Source organism: Mercenaria mercenaria, chromosome 12 (assembly GCF_021730395.1).
Source record: "Mercenaria mercenaria strain notata chromosome 12, MADL_Memer_1, whole genome shotgun sequence".
Classification (NCBI taxonomy): Eukaryota; Metazoa; Mollusca; class Bivalvia; order Venerida; family Veneridae; genus Mercenaria; species Mercenaria mercenaria.
In genome coordinates this window covers 32,025,996-32,044,145 of record NC_069372.1, presented here as the reverse complement: position 1 = coordinate 32,044,145, position 18,150 = coordinate 32,025,996, and the positions used below count along the sequence as shown (strand labels likewise).

The following is an 18,150-nucleotide window of genomic DNA, read 5'->3' as shown; positions in this document are numbered from 1 at the left end:
TACATGTGTTTGTGTAATACAATCTGACATTTGTAAAATACATGCTTTTGAGTTTATTAATAAGGGTTCAAGTCTTTGACATCCACACATTCACCTGTTCCGAAAGTTATGTAGAACCAGAGGCATAAAATATTTTATGCTTGTCCTGCTGTTTACCCTCATAACTTGTAAGAAATAAAGTATTGTTGACATGAATTTGATTTTAAGGAATGGTACATGTATATTGCTTCTATCAGTTATGGATAATGAAAACAATTTTCCGGCAGAGAAGGGGTACGTACATGGAACTTAATTAGGGCAAAAGAATCCTAAAGAGCTTACAAACTCTCAATCCAAGAAAACATGCATTAAAGGCTTACTTTTTATTTTCAAATAAAGTTGAAATACAAGAATATTATGGTACTGTTTATAGATCTTTTTTACTGATTGGTTTAATTGGTATCATCAGATCTATTTATTAAAAAGAAACTGAACATGGTAATGCATTTATTGTTATAAGATCCTCTCCCCATTTTGTTCAAATGAGGGCACTTGGGCACTTGGCTCCTTTTTGGGGCCACTAGAGCTAAAAAAAAAGAAAAACAAAACATTTAAGACTTCTTCTCATGAAACAAGTGATGGGTCTTCATCAAACTTGGTCTGTGGCACCTTTAGAAGGTTCTTTCCCAAATTTCTTCAAATGAGGGTACTTGGCCCCTTTTAGGGTCCATTAGAGCTAAAAATAGAAATACCTTTAAAAAGACTTCTCATGAACTGCTTGATGGATCTCTAAGAAACTTGGTCTGTAGCATCATTATATTAAGGTCCTATCTCAATTTCTTTCAAATGAGGGCACTTAGCCCCTTTTAAAGGCACTTGGCTACTGCATCAGGAATCGAACCCAGACCGCCGCCACAGTAAAGAATTTTTCCGCTGTCTTTACCAGTATACCGCTGTGGAGGATTTAGTGTTTGATACTCCTTAAATATACATAGTTATAATCAAAGCAGTTTACCTCAAGTAAAGTGTTACAAACGCTTTTCGATTTTCATTGTAAAAAGTAGTAAAAACTAGCAATTCTCATGTGTTTCCATAACATATAGTCTTCAGTAATTAAGTTTCAAAGCATATTAAAGAAATATAGCATTAATTGCCAGATATTTAAAAATATCTTTTTTTGTTGTGGAATGATCTGGAGGCCAGTGCCTTTAAGGGCCGCTAGTGCTAAGATTAGTGATACCTTTAAACGATATCTCATGAACCACAAGATGGATCTTCATCAAACTTGGTGTGTAGCATCATTATAAGGTCCTCTCCCAATTTTGTTCAAATGGGGGCACTTGGCCCCATTTTGGGGCCGCTAGAGCTGAAAATAGAAAAAAAACATTTAAAAGACTTCTTCTCATGAATCGCTTGATGGACTTTCATCAAAATTGGTCTGTAAGCAAGGTCCTCTATATAAGGTCCTCTCCCACTGTGCTGAATCTCTTGCTATTCACCACTGTTCAAGCTCCATCCAAACTCCTTCATGAACTGGAGCCAGTCAGCTATCTTGCATCCACTTTAAAGATTTAATGCCAAAATGTGTATTTCACTCTGACACAAACAGCAGTAACTTAACTGAAAAAGTAAAATGGACATTGTGTAAAATATCTTTTGATATTTATTTCAGGTTTGAGAGTGTGTAGAGATTAATGAAGGAAGATTGATGGCTATCTCAGGACACTGTGTTAGACAATACCTCAAAGCTGTTACAACTTCCTCTAACCCCAAAACACTTGCATTTAATTTACTCAACTTTACACAAACTTTATCTGCCAGTTGTTGGAGTAAAAGATACATATTTAAAGGTAAATATTCATGATTAATATCATTGCAGCCTTAAATAAGATCAAACCTGTCAGTGGGGAATATTATATTATTCATAAGTTATTTTTTTGAGGATGAGCTAATTGGTTTAAGTCTGGCTTTATCCAGCCGTCAGTCTGTCTGTTCATATCCTAAATTATATCTACAAAGTGATTTTAATATTATTGGATACATAATGTTCCCCATAATGAAAAAAACATGTTGTTTGCAAGGCTTAGCCCCTGTTTTCAAGGTCAAGGTCAAAGTTGAAGGCAAAGGTCAACGGTCTGTTTATTGTCTAGTCCATTTCTCTTCAATCCATTGAGAGATTTTTTTATATGACTTGGCACTTATGTTCCCTATAATGACTTGTCTGGTGCAAAGTTTATGGCCAAACATGCAGGTCAAATTCTTTTCCAGTAAATAATAAAGTACTAATGAATATTCTAATAACTTTGCCTAAACATTTATCATGATGGGTCAATGTGTATAATGCAAGGTCCAGACCTCTAATCATCATCATATCCTGTGTTTATTTGTTGACTGCTGCGGGTGTCCCAGTAACTAGGGTAGGCAGCAGGTGGCTAGATTGTTTAACACCCAGTCTCCATGCTTCTCTGTCATGTGGGTCAAAGCTGCCAAGGTTATAAGCCTTCAAGTCCCGCTTGACACATTCCAACCAGGTCTTTTAAGGTCTCCCACGTCCTTTGGAGTTTGGTATGGACATACTCAAGATTGAGTTGATGCATGAGGATGCACGAATGACATGGCCATACCACCTCAGGCGTCTGGTACGAATAGCCTCTGTCACCTCCTGTAACCCCAGCTTTGCGTACAGTGCTGCTATGGGTACGTCGTCATTGGGTTTGATGCCACAGATCCATCGGATCATTGACCTGTCGTTTCGACGGAGCCGCTGTAAATCTGGAGCAGAAAGCGCTCACGTTTCACTACCATGCAGTAGGGCAGAACGGACACAGGCATTGAACACTTTTCCACGAGTCTCTAACTCTAAAAATAACTTCACAGAAATGTTTCTTTGGTGACCTTCTACCAACTTCTTTCAGATCATTTCACTACAGTAAAAAAGATGGTCAACAGAGGGCATAGCCTTAGTATGACTATTGTGAAAACTTTGGAAGTCTTCTCACAATAATCTGCTGGCTTGATTTCAAAATAATTAAACACACGTTCCTGATGTGATCCACAGAACTCCTTCACTCCTTCATATTATTTTGTTTCTTTGAAAAACATAGCCACCAGGTAAGGGGGCAGTGCAGGTTTTCTTTTATTAGCTCACTTGAACTTTGTTTAGGGTGAGTTGCTAGTACAGGTGGATGCTCTTTCATCCTGGGTACATTGTTTTCTGTCAATATTTTTAGCTCATCTGTCACAAAGTGACAAGGTGAGCTTTTGTGATCGCACGGTGTCCGTCGTCCGTCCGTGCGTGCGTGCGTCTGTGCGTCCGTAAACTTTTGCTTGTGACCACTCTAGAGGTCACATTTTTCATGGGATCTTTATGAAAGTTGGTCAGAATGTTCATCTTGATGATATCTAGGTCAGGTTTGAAACTGGGTCACGTGCCTTCAGAAACTAGGTCAGTAGGTCTAAAAATAGAAAAACCTTGTGACCTCTCTAGAGGCCATATATTTCACAAGATCTTCATGAAAATTGGTCAGAATGTTCACCTTGATGATATCTAGGTCAAGTTCGAAACTGGGTCACGTGCCATCAAAAACTAGGTCAGTAGGTCTAAAAATAGAAAAACCTTGTGACTTCTCTAGAGGCCATATATTTCAACAGATCTTCATGAAAATTGGTCAGAAATTCACCTTGATGATATCTAGGTCAAGTTCGAAACTGGGTCACATGCCTTCAAAAACTAGGTCAGTAGGTCAGATAATAGAAAAACTTTGTGACCTCTCTAAAGGCCATATTTTTCATGGGATCTGTATGAAAATTGGTCTGAATGTTCATCTTGATGATATCTAGGTCAAAATCAAAACTGGGCTGTGTGCCATCAAAAACTAGGTCAGTAGGTCTAAAAATAGAAAAACCTTGTGACTTCTCTAGAGGCCATATTTTTCATGGGATCTGTATGAAAGTTGGTCTGAATGTTCATCTTGATGATATCCAGGTCAGATTCGAAAGTAGGTCACGTGCCATCAAAAACTAGGTCAGTAGGTCAAATAATAGAAAAACCTTGTGACCTCTCTAAAGGCCATATTTTTTATGGGATCTGTATGAAAATTGGTCTGAATGTTCATTTTGATGATATCTAGGTCAAGTTCAAAACAGTGTCATGTGCGGTCAAAAACTAGGTCAGTAGGTCTAAAAATAGAAAAACCTTGTGACCTCTCTAGAGGCCATACTTGTGAATGGATCTCCATAAAAATTGGTCAGAATGTTCACCTTGATGATATCTAGGTAAAATTTGAAACTGGGTCACATGCCTTAAAAAACTAGGTCAGTAAGTCAAATAATAAAAAAAACCTTGTGACCTCTCTAGAGGACACACTTTTCATGGGATCTGTATGAAAGTTGGTCTGAATGTTCATCTTGATGATATCTAGGTCAAGTTCAAAACTGGGTCAACTGCGGTCAAAAACTAGGTCAGTAGGTCTAAAATTATTAAAATCTTTTGACCTCTCTAGAAGCCATATTTTTTAACGGATCTTCATGAAAATTGATCTGAATGTTCACCTTGATGATATCTAGGTCAGTTTCGAAACTGGGTCCCATGCGGTCAAAAACTAGGCCAGTAGGTATAAAAATAGAAAAACCTTGTGAATTCTCTAGAGGCCATATTTTTCATGAGATCTTCATGAAAATTAGTGAGAATGTTCACCTTGATGATATCTAGGTAAAGTTCAAGTGGTTCAGCTTTGCCCCTTTTAGGGGTCTCTGAAGCTAGAAATAGAAATACCTTTAAACAATTTCTTCTCATGAAGTGATAGAATGTTCTGTTTTAAATTATAGAAAATGATTCATTATAAACTACAACAGATGGTCCATTATAAACTGGACAAGATTATCCATTTTAAAGTGGAGCAGATGTTTCTTTTTAAACTAAAAAAGGCGTTTTGTTATAAAAAGAGCAGGTGTTCCATTATAAACTAAAGAAGATGTTCCATTATAACATGGAGCAGATGTTTATTTATAAACAGGAGAAGGTGTTTCATTATAAAAAGGGCAGGTATTCCATTATAAACTAAAGATGTTCCATTATAAAATGGGTAGATGTTTATTTATAAACAGGAGAAGGTGTTTCATTATAAAAAAAAGAGCAGATGTTCCATTATAAACTAAAGATGTTCCATTATAAAATGGGTCAGATGTTTATTTATAAACAGGAGAAGGTGTTTCATTATAAAAAAAAAGAGCAGATGTTCCATTATAAAGTGGAGCAGATGTTTATTTATAAACAGGAGAAGGTGTTTCATTATGAAAAAAAGAGCAGATGTTCCATTATAAAGTGGAGCAGATGTTTATTTATAAACAGGAGAAGGTGTTCCATTATAAAAGAAGAGCAGATGTTCCATTATAAAGTGGAGCAGATGTTTATAAACAGGAGAAGGTGTTCCATTATAAAATGGGTCAGATGTTTATTTATAAACAGGAGAAGGTGTTCCATTATAAAATGGGTCAGATGTTTATTTATAAACAGGAGAAGGTGTTTCATTTTCAAAAAAGAGCAGATGTTCCATTATAAACTAAAGATGTTCCATTATAAAGTGGAGCAGATGTTTATTTATTAACAGGAGAAGGTGTTTCATTATAAAAAAAGAGCAGATGTTCCATTATAAACTAAAGATGTTCCATTATAAAATGGGTCAGATGTTTATTTATAAACAGGAGAAGGTGTTTCATTATAAAAAAAGAGCAGATGTTCCATTATAAACTAAAGATGTTCCATTATAAAATGTGTCGTGTTTATTTATAAACAGGAGAAGGTGTTTCATTATAAAAAAAGAGCAGATGTTCCATTATAAACTAAAGATGTTCCATTATAAAATGGGTCAGATGTTTATTTATAAACAGGAGAAGTTGTTTCATTATAAAAAAAGAGCAGATGTTCCATAATAAAGTGGAGCAGATGTTTATTTATAAACAGGAGAAGGTGTTTCATTATAAAAGAAGAACAGATGTTCCATTATAAAGTGGAGCAGATGTTTATTTATAAACAGGAGAAGGTGTTTCATTATAAAAAAGCAGATGTTTATTTATAAACAGGAGAAGATGTTCCATTATAAAAAGGGCAGATGTTTATTTATAAACAGGAGAAGGTGTTTCATTATAAAAAAAGCAGAATAATGTTTATTTATAATAAAAAAGCAGAATAATGTTTATTTATAATAAAAAAAAAGAAGAATAATGTTTATTTATAAACATGAGAAGGTGTTTCATTATAAAATGGAGATGTTTCGTTATAAAGTGGAGTAGGTGTTTCTTTATGAAACAAGAGAATGTGTTTCATTATGACCTGTTCCATTTTAAACTATAGAAGATGTTCAGTAATAAACTAGAGAAGATATTTCATTATAAACTAGAGAAGGGGTACTCTTATGTTACCTTTTTCAGTCCATTTTTGGCAAAAAAGTTGCACTCATAATTACTACAAAATGGACACTCCTATGTTACCTTTTTCAGTCCTTACGGTGAAAGAGTTACACTAGTAACTTGTATCACAATTGACTGTGCACTCTTGGTTATGTTATGTTTCAGTCACCATAATTTGAACTCCCAATATGTAAGTGATTTCTGTACCAGAGAATTTAGGTAATAAAATTCTTCATTATTATCAGCACAGCAGTAAATTTGACCAGTTATATAGTGCATTACTGGCCTGTATGGCTATTTATGATGTTACTGTAAATACTAGGGGACATGAACCAACATACCCTATAGTAACGATTTCATTTTGTTGATGTTCTTGATATTTAGTTCAACATCAAAAGGAACAAATATTTTATTTTGTATAAATTTATATATAGTTGTTGCAAAAAAGGGAGAAATTGTACTGGTACATGCGATTTGTTTTGCCTAATGAAATCTGTCATATTTTTATGAGAGGTGGTTGAATGAGCTTTGAATTCAGTATGGGATCTGGATTGGCAAAAAGTTGTAGAAAAGGTTTGCTATACATTTCTGTTTTACTATTTTACCTGTTTAGTATGTATGATACAGAGTCTGGTTTACTCACTCTGTAATTTCTTTTTAAACTAGGAAAAACACTATACTGACCTTCATAAATTAACAGTAAAACAATTAAACTTGAAGTTTTTGGTTTCTGATTTCATGGAATAAAGGTGTTAGATAAAAATCTTTAGTATCCCCCATCTCGCTGTCAGTCACACCTTTTCTTGTGGACAATCTACTACATGTACTACTGAATTTAACAAAACTTTATACAATGGTAGATAGCAATAATAGGAAGAGGAATCATAATCTCCCGGTTGAGTGAAAAAAGTAATAGTTAAAAGAGTACAAAGTGAGGTCTTGAGATTGTCCTCTGTCCTTCACTGTGTGTTGTCATATCACGTGCCGTCAACAGTTTTTTTAGCTCACCTGATCACGAATGGCCCAGTTTTGAAATAAATTGACAGCAGTTTTCCTAGGGTGAGGCCTTACCAAATCCCTTCAAATCATAAATGGATAAGGCTACCGTAGTTTTCCCAATATGACTATACCAAAAAATTTTGAATGATCAAATTGCTGGCTAGATTTCAAAATAGTTTCAAAGCAATGTTCCTTGTGTAACCATCTACTAAATTTCTTCAAATAATTCTGTTGCAATAAAAATATTGCTGCCTGTGGTCGGGGTTTGTTTTTCCAACATGATTTTGTTGAAAACTTTGAAAATCTTTTTTTCTTTCAAACCACTAGTCCGATTCAAAAAAATTTGGCAGCAGTATTCCTTTGCTGACTCTCTACCAAACTCCTGCAAGCTCTGTTGATGGCAGGGCTATTTCTCCATATGAAAGACTTTAAAAATCTTCTTTGAAACTACTCAATTTGAAAATAAGTTCGGAGTAACCTTATACTAATTTCCTTCAAATAATTCTCTTTCATTAAAAAACATGGCAGCCTTTGGACTGGGCTAGTTTCTTCTATGTGGTTGCCCGGAAATTTACTTTGAAAATCTCCGCTTAAAGTGCTGAAACAGCGTTGTTCCTTGTTCCCAAGCCATCATGACCCTCTTGTTTACTGTTTTACACTCTAAATGTGACAGTTTTAGTCCAGTCGTATTGAAACATAACCAGAATTTTTTCCCTCAGTAACTTAAACACATTGGTCATCTTTCTGTGGACAAATCAGAGGTCTTTGGTGAAATCATGAAAGAACTTTTGTACATTTCCTGCTTGATCTACATAAAACTTGGTCAGAATGTTTGTCTTGGTTAAATTTTGGTCCAGTTTGAAACAGTGTCATCTGGGGTAAAAAAAGGTAACTGAGTTAGATCCTAGATAAATCATGTTAACATTCAAGAGCCAACATTCTTGTACCCCAAAAGCATTTGGGGCAGTCTTTAGATTTGTCTGTCTATCTGACAAAATCTGTGTCACACATATCTCAAAATGTATTTTGTTCTACAGTCATGACACTTAATAGAAATGTTATTCAGCATGAGAGGTTATGCACTTGGGCTGCCCAAAGAACCTAAAAGTTTATCACACAAATCTTCAAACATATTTGACCTTAAGTCATGAAACTTTAAAGAAATGTTACTCATCATTTTAAACCTGTTTTTTTGTGAATTTCACTCAATAAGACCAGAGTTATGGTCCTTGACTTAGTCAAAAATGTGCATTAAGGAGCTGAAACTTTTTGTTGCAGATATCTCAAAAAGTATTTAACCAAAAATCATAAAATATGAAAGAATTTTTATTCAGCGAGTGATTGGATTCACTCGGCCAGACCAGAGTTATGGCCCTTGATTTAGTCAAAAATATGCATAAAAGGGCATAAAAAGTTTGTGTTGCACATACCTTAAAACAGCATAGGAATATTATTCAGCATGTAAAGTTGCACACCTGGGATTTTGTTCTAGGTTTCTGTTGGCCAGGTCTGAGTGATGGCCCTTGATTATATCAAAAATATGCATAAAAGGCATGGAAGTTTGTGTCCCATGTACTTCAAAATGTATTTGACTGAGAGTCATTAAACATTAGAGGATTAGAATGGCATGTGAAGTTGCACACCTAGAGTTCTATTTGGGATTTGTCTCAACCGGACTAGATATATGATCCTTGACTTAGTGAAAAATACACATTAAGTGCTTAAAAGTTTGTGTTGCATATTTTTTAGAAAATATTTTACCTAGGAATATTATTATTCATGTGAATTTGTGCACCTGAGTTTATTTCGGATTTCACACTACAGACCAGTAAATGACAAGTGTTTTCAAAGGGCCAAGACTATAGATCATAACTTAGGTTTCGAGATTCCTGGTGTCGTGACTCCAACCAGAGTATTTTATTTTTCATTTTTTTTTGTTATCTTACGATGATTTTAGTTTTCCACTTTACCACATAATACACACATCAAAAAGGTTTATGTTAAAGTGGCAATAACCAAAAAATTTTTCATTCAGTTTAAAGTTGTGGAAAATTTTCGCCCATCTCATATACAGGGAATTCTAGCATACGCCTTTAAAGATATTTCACCTAGGGTTATGAAACCATGTACAGTGGCATGACGTGGGGGCATCAGTGACCTATGACCTTCTTGTGTTTCTTGATAGGATGTTTTGAAGTATTAGGCTGGTCATTTTAACTTTTGGTGTTGAACTAATTCCAACAGACATTTTGGTGTGGAATAAGTAGTATGTAAGAAAATGAAACAAAGTCCTCAGAAATATCATGGCATTTTTTTTTGAGATATTGCATCTGAGATTCTGAAGTAACGTCTATTATGTATTGTGACTGTTCCTGTGTACCATATATTGTATTGTCCGCTACTGAAACGTCTGCTTTGAATATCAGAAAAAATCAGATATAAAAGATATTTTAAGATTTCTGGCCAGTACTGGTAGACTATATATTTTGTAATGCTTTATGATGTAAAGGAAGCTGTCCTTGAATATCACCTGATTTTCAGAGTTTGACTCGGACTTCTCTTGAGGACTTTTTTTCTGTATAGCCCATTTCACAGGAACTTCGGAATCTATCGGAAATTTTCGTAAAGTCATACCACGTGGAGGCTTATCAGCTGATTGGCTTGACCAATGAAATACTGGTTCTTAATTGTACATGACTGTTTTGTAATGGCGAGTGCTTCAGCAGCAGACGAGCGTCCTTTTATTGAATTAAAAGACGCTTATTCTACTGGAAAACTGCCTCAGTCAGAAAATTCAATATTTCTACTATTATTAGGTATTTCCTTCACACGCATTCGGATTATCGCTCTATTTGGGAAGTTTCTTTCGAGCTGTACACGACTGGACACGTCCGAGTAAGTATATACATGTATATTGGTACTGTAGCGTATTTAGGTCAAGTTCCGAGACAAAGAAAAGGTAGAAATCTAGTTGTGATTTTTTTTCCTGCTGGACTTCTGTCCTTGTATTTTCATGTCACTGCTCTCTGGTTAAACATACTGAATGATAAAATATAGAATAAATAGGTTTTAGATGACGTTCATGTTTTAAAAACAGAATTACGCGCCGTTGTTTACAAGTTTCATACCCACAATGTTTAGATTTATGTTACTATTTATAGCATATTACGACTGTATTTTGTACATGTATCCTCCAGCATTTAATTGGTCAGACGAATATGTGTTCGGATCATAATCGTTGATTTCCGTGGAATCTCGTTCAAAGCCGTAGTGAAATGGGCTATTGCATAAGGAACTAAAGATTATGAATCATCAATAAAACTTTAATATAACCTATATATAGCTAGGTATTTATAAGATTTGTCATTTCGTTCACTAAGTATTGGTCTTATTACTCAAACAACATTGGAAACACCTGATTTGATAAAACTATAGTCAGTGTTGTAATACATTTATAAAATGAGAAAGCAAAAAAAAAAAACAAAAAAAGAAAGAAAGAAAAAAAAGCAGTCATATGTTAATATTACATTTCATTGCTGGAGGGTAAAATTTAATTGCATAACAACATTTATTTTGTTACAGTTTTTAGAACATGACATTTTGTAGGATGATGATATCTTAATGATTAGGTTCAAATCAGCTTGAGGCTATATGAAATTTATTATATGGTTTTATCACTTATTATAAGCTTATATATTTCGGTGTAATTTTTCTGTCAGGATAAAACTCTGGGAAAAAAGATGTGTATAGAAACAAGGTAGAGTTTGGTTACTACTACTAGTGTTTGCAGATCAGATTGCCCTTTCGCCTTTTTTTAAATCGATAGAATGGCGATGCTGAAGCTATTTTTGGACCTAGTCTATACAGTTAACTCCGCCCTTCCAGTAAACATTTTTCTGATAAGGTAAGATTAATTTACGCATACACTGAATGAACTTGTTTACGTTGGCTGCATGACCGAGAATTTTACAAGATTAAAGGTTGATTTACGGTTATTTATCTGAAAAGTAAAAGATATAATAATCATCATTTAAATCTTAAATGAATGCACACTACATTAAGGACATAAATTATGTCACAGACTACATTTAGGTGGCGTGGATGTGAAAATAAAAATGGAACCCTCTAATACATTACAGGCATTGTCCTGCCTAAATTTCAGATAATGTATTGATTGTCAAAGGTAAAAAAGTCAGTAATTTCTTACGAAATATACGAGTCTAGAAATGGTTCTTCCCAAGAACAAAGACAAGGCTTATCAACTGCCTGTCTGTAAATAACTGAGATATTGTTTAAATAACGGGCATTAAACCCTTCAAATAAATAGTAGATAAATTACACACACAAAAAAAGAAACAAAAACAATAATCTAGGTATGAACTAAAAAACATAATATGGACTTAGATTTGCGATAGTTAAATTTAGACGAATCAGCAGATACAATATACTTTAATAGTGTGTGCTGGAAAGGTTGATACTGTAATCGGACCAAAGCATTGACATAAAGCGATATCCAAGATTTTATGATGCATTCTGCAGAATCAGACTTTTATGGATATCACAATTACACTCAGTGTTGTGTAGCTCAATGATTGTTTTACATTAAATATCTGTTATAAGGTCACTTACTAATTATTATTACGCAACAAAAACTAGTTCTGTACAACTACGCCGTGGCAGGAAATTACTATAGACGCAAATATTTTTCCTTCGTTGATAATAATTGTCAAAACAAACAAAAAATGCTGTTCCCATTTGGACATAGTTGAAATAGGAGTATTTTACTTTTTAAACAATGTATGCTGGATATGATTATATTCAGGTTATTGTACCTCTTTTCAATCAATAAAGTTACAGTGTATACAAGGACGGGGATACTGGGCCTATTTTTAGACATGTTGTAGAGTCAGAGCACGTGCTTTGTGTACACGTGTGTCATAGATAAGAAAGGATACATTCAACTCTTTCAAGCGACAAGGTGAGTACTGTAAAAAGCTTAGCGAATGGGGCGGGGTTAACCTGTCAGGATTACTCTTAAAATAGCTTCAGCTTTGTCGTTTTTGTGACGTAAACTTATAATTCTATCGACTTCAAAAAAATGTGAAAGGGCAACTTGATCTGCAAACAGTAGTAAAGAGTCAATAGAAGCATTTTTTATGTAGTGCAGAACAAACAGTTAAGGACTATGCTATTTCGACAATGCAAAATTCGTTTGTAAAACTGAGATTGTCGTAACAACGCGAGAAATGCACGGGGATCAAAAAGAAACTAATAATTATAAGAAAATGTATCTCTGAATAAATTATAAAGTATCAATGACACTCAAAAACATGTCCCAACAGTGCACTAGAAGAAAATGCATAGACATTTTCGGGGTAAGTATTTGGTACCGTAAGTATCTCATATATATACAATATATATATTCTTCAATCAAGGATATGTCGGTGTAAATGAGCTGAGCGTTAGCTTTCTAAGAAAACGTCGTTAAACTATGTTACACGAATCACACGTGCACCGCTCTTTTACAAAACTGTGTCCGCCACGTTTTCTTCAGTGAACGAAATAAAAGGAGTATTTTACCTTATATTTCCTTATTGTAGAGTACGATTGACTTTCTAATCTAAATAAAACATCACTTTTTTTATAACATCCCACTGTCCGATCTTTCTGATCACTTAACGATCACTCACAATTACAAAATAAAACCAACGTGTCATCAAAATTATCACTTTACACGGCTTCATGGACATCACGGCCTACTAACATTAAATTTGTAATCATGCGCCAACCAAACAAATGATGAAAGATCGGTACTTTTTCAAAGACATGTTTTATTTCCTGTAATTTTCTGATATTCTAACCTTCAAACAACCGAATTGTATGCACAGAAATAACGAAACATTTATGCAATATAGCTTTTAGTATAAATTTTGGATCTATCTTTTTCCAGCCCAACAACAGACATGTTTATGTCACAAACCCGGTCTGTCCTCGAAATCAGTGTCAAAGGTTACTAGAAAATAAATACAATAAATAAACAACCGCTTACTATGTTCTTGTAAGTCCTGTAAGATGAAACGGCTCGTGTTTATACATTCATATATATTCCGTATAGGGAACATTGACAATCACAAGTCGATCCTTACCACGAACATGAAAACAGTTACTTTTATGCCTTTGTTTACATTTCAAAAGTAACTATTCACATATACGTTCAAGAACGTAAATTTCGTGCTTTCCGACCCACATGGTGTGTAAACTTCTGTATTTAAAAGTATGGTGTATTCGGCAAACCATTTGTAACTTCTGACGTGGTAAATGTCATTGTCAGTTATGTTTACGAAATTTAATTGAATATTTATGTTTTATACTTGCAAAAGAAAAACTTGATGGCCATGGCCGCTGGCTTCGAATTCCTCGCCCATCACCGACGTGGGATCAAAAACCCACTTGAGGTGTGAAACTTTTCATGTAAGGAAGCCATCCAACTGAGGTTAGTGTCTCAATCTAGGTACTAGTCTGAGCCTCAAAAAATGTCTGGAGGGACCCCTGGAGCCTTTCACCACCAACAAAACCTAGGAAAAGTTCATTGTGTTGTTTCGGTGTTACTCACAATCAAACAAAATAAACATTGTTCCCGTTTTTGTTTGTTTGTTTTATATAAATGAATATGCAAAAAGGGTTTGTTTGTTTCAGTGTAACGTCAAAATATAATATTACAATTATATATCAACAGTGAACGCCACATGCATTATTTGTTCACGAGGGGTTATGCTTTAATCTTACAGGTAAAACAAATATATTCCTATTGTATAAAGGGTAAAGGTAAATATATATGTATATGTGTGTGTGTACTCGTGGAATTAAATGTTAAGTGTAAAAAGTATATATTCACAGTTCAAGTCATCCATGCTAAATAATACGTACGATAAGTTTGCTTTCTCACTGTCTAACATGTTCAAAATGATTTATTCGATTTTTATCATAGAGTTCTAGTTTATTTTTCACCTTAAATTAAAGCAAACGTGTTCAATATAATTTTAAACAAACTCTGAAGTTCAGTAGGTTGTAGCATTCTCTAGGTCAATGGTATTTTATTACCTTCTGTAGTCAGTCATTATCTATTGTAAAAAAAACTCTTTTTAACCAAAGTGGAAAAATTCAGGTACTTGAAAATGCAGCTTTCTAAAGTTAGAATTCTCGATGTCATTTGTCAGACATACCTTGTAAATAAATAATATTATTACAAAATTAATACTGCTATTTCTTTTGTTGCACTTTGCGGACTTATGATAAAGTTATTTATGTGCATCTGTTCACAACGAAGCACTGACCCTGAGGACTATGTATGGGAAAATATAAGAGTGAACTAAGTGTTGACTGAAAAAGGGCAATATTTATTTTGCCGAACAATACCTTAACAAATATATATTTTCACATATCTGGGCGAAAAATACCGCTTAACAAATATATATTTTCACATATCTGGGCGAAAAATGCCGCCATTGCAAAACAATACATTAAAAAATATATATATTTTCACATGTCTGGGCAGAAAATACCGCCGAAAAATACCTTAACAAATTTATATTTTCACATATCTGGGCGAAACATACCGTCCTTAACAAATAGATATGTTCTCATATCTGAATGGAGTTACAGTCCAATACCATAACAAATATATATATATTCACATATTAGGGCGGATATAACCGCCGAAAGCATATCAAGAAATGTAGATGAATTTGCATATTAAGAGAAATCTTTCAAAATTAGAAAATTGTCACTTGAAAGAGGAGGCAGAATGGCATGTGGTGGTAAGATAAAACCAGAAATTAGCCAAAATAAAATTAAAGAAAAAAAAGCGTGCTATTCACTCTTGAATGCTGACGAAGAAGGAAGATGCCGTTTCACGACTGGTTCAACGGTATAAAAGGAATTCATTGATTGGCTTTTACCGTAGTATATAAATTAACATATTTCAGAATAGGACCGATTTGCTCCAAATGTACAACAATGACATAAATAATTTTATCTACCTATAAAATTCATATATATCTGAGCAGTACAATTCCTGTAAATGAGCAATACGTAAGAGGTCAGGCCCCTCTCGCACACCATATCTATAGTTCGGACTTCTTTAATGTGTAAAGGCATGTGCACAAAAATGACAAATTTTGCCAACACCTGGTAAATTGTAATGTGTTTTTTAGAAAAGTAATAAACGGAAATAGAAAAATAGCTCTCAGCTCATTTACACGGATAGTTTAGCTTTATTATGTATGTTATAGTTTTTCGCAGTTATGCACGATGACATAGAATACTTACCCCGAAAATTGTGACACGAACATACTGATAACTTTTCCCACTACTTTTTAAATTAAAGTAAGAGTTCAGCACTTCATGGTTTTGATGTATTGTCACATTGGAATAACGTTTGTTTTACAGTAACTTCGAAATTAATTAGAAATAATATCATGTACCCCACCCACCTAATTCATAATTTCAAAATAGCATAGGCCTTAAAGGTGGTAAATCAATTTTGGTCAGCAAGTGGTCATTTACATTTATTTGTGTTCACCACATTCTTAATACATTTTTATATATATACATAATAATAATAGATTTTCAGTGGAAATATTTCTAAAATTTGATTTTCCTATCCTGGTTGCCCAACCAAGATTGTGTTATTTTAGCATAAGTATAAATTTAATAAACCTGTTATGCCTAAGAAATCATATGAATATAATGACTATTGTATTAAAGTTGACAAAGATGTACATTGACTAGTATATATTTTGCCAAAACCCATGAGAAATGAAAGTTTTAAAAATTATTATTACCTCTCTTTGCCTATATTGGTCGCGCAACCAAGATAGATTAAGAATAGATGAATAAGGAAGCTATACTCTGTTTTAAAACTTACCTTTTGTTTCAGATAGTTCAAATATCCCAATATCTATCACTACATATTATATTGTAAGAAAAAAAAACAGCCTGCTTTTTAAATACTTTTATATGAATAGGAGTTAATTGCATAATTTCATAAAAAATAATAAAATATACATTTGTAATAGGGGTCTAACTCTAGGTAATGGGCTTTTTTGTCCATAAATAAGTCTCTGACAAAATTTGTGAAAACTGATGTTGACCACTACACTTTAAACGCAAGATAAGATTATTTGATTCATATAATATCTATGAGCAGGCAATTTAGAAATTACTGTTTTAGATCTAACTAAATGGTTTAGTTATGCTTAAGATATCTGATGGATGAAGATAACTTTTAAGATGTACTTAGCTCACCAAATATGTGCAAGAGATCAATTGCTTGGCCTTTACACACAGATTGTAGTCATGCTGATAATAAATACTTGTCAGTTTAGAATAACACTTAATTTGGAGGTTTAATGGTAAGTTTTTAATAAAATCTTTTAGGACCTGTCTTTACTTGGATATACTGTGAGCAGTCCTCTTTCAGATTCTTTCAAGTCTTTAATATATTGTCGTTTGCCATGGTAACTGGCTGGAAAATCCTTAAAAATCTTTTCAGAAACTGCCAGCCTGTTTTCAAAATAATATCACAGACTTTTTTGTGGTGATGGGGGATGAGAGTGACCTAAAAGTTACTCAGGTGTAAAAAGTGTTCACAATTTTCCACTGTCAGAGTGAATTGGCAAACAGATGTTATGAAAATTAAAGTCATGATGTTCTCTTCACTTATGTCTATGTTTGTTTGCCGATACAGATAAAACACAATCATTTGATTTTAGCCCATTATTTTATTTTCCCCCACATTTTTCGAAGGAAAAATGGGAGTCATTAGAAATGGGCTGCATCCATCCGTCCATCCATCCTTCTGTCCTTCCTTTTCATTTTGTGTCTGGTCCATAACTCTGACATCCATGAAGGAATTTTGAACTACCGGTAACTTGACACAAATGTTCCCCATTATGAGAGAACAGGTCATGTGCAAGAACCAGGACACTGTTTGTGTCGACCAAGTTCGATAACTAGCCAAATCGGCCAAGGCACTTCGGAATTATGGCCCTTGAATTACCGAAAATAGGCCTTTTGAGCTGCTCGGGTGAGTTTTTGTGATCGCTCGATGTCTGGCTTCAGTCGTCTGTCTGTCGTCTGTCTGTCAACATTTAGCTTGTGTATGGGATAGAGGCTGTATTTTTCAACTGATCTTCATGAAATTTTGTCAGAATGATTACCTTGATGAAATCTAGGCTAAGTTCGAAAATGGGTCATCTTGGGTCAAAAAGTAGGTCACTAGGTCAAATCAAAGAAAAACCTTGTGTATGCGATAGAAACTTTATTTTTCAGTTGATCTTCATGAAATTTGGTCAGAATGATTGCCTTGATGAAATTTAGGTTGAGATTGAATATGGGTCATTTGGGGTCAAAAACTAGGTCATTAGGTCAAATCAAAGAAGAACCTTGTGTATGCGATAGAAGCTGTATTTTTCAGTTGGTCTTCGTTAAATTTGGTCAGAATGTTTGCCTTGATGAAATCTAGGCAGAGTTGGAATATGGGTCATCTATGGTCAAAAACTAGGTCACTAGGTAAAATCAAAGAAAAACCTTGTGTATGCGATAGAGGCTGTATTTTTCAACAGATCTTCATGAAATTTCGTCAGAATGATTACCTTGATGAAATCGAGGCCAAGTTTGAAAATGGGTAATCTGGGGTCAAAAAACCAAGACACTAGGTCAAATCAAAGAAAAACCTTGTGTATGCGATAGAGGCTGTATTTT

At 34.1% G+C, this 18,150-nt stretch overlaps 1 protein-coding gene across 4 annotated transcripts in view; it reads left to right on the top strand.

Annotated features, from left to right (window-relative positions):
* LOC123535409 (apoptosis-inducing factor 3-like) overlaps positions 1 to 18,150 on the top strand; it is a 244,427-nt gene that overhangs the window by 110,288 nt on the left and 115,989 nt on the right. For 3 of the 4 annotated variants that reach the window (XM_053519560.1, XM_053519561.1, XM_045318060.2), the window contains one exon: positions 1,652 to 1,829. In XM_053519560.1, the coding sequence (XP_053375535.1) occupies positions 1,688 to 1,829 (142 nt within the window). In that variant the 5' untranslated portion in view covers positions 1,652 to 1,687. Of the gene's footprint in view, positions 1 to 1,651; positions 1,830 to 6,911; positions 6,961 to 18,150 lie in introns of those variants that run through there. The other variant, XM_053519562.1, reaches the window with a different exon arrangement.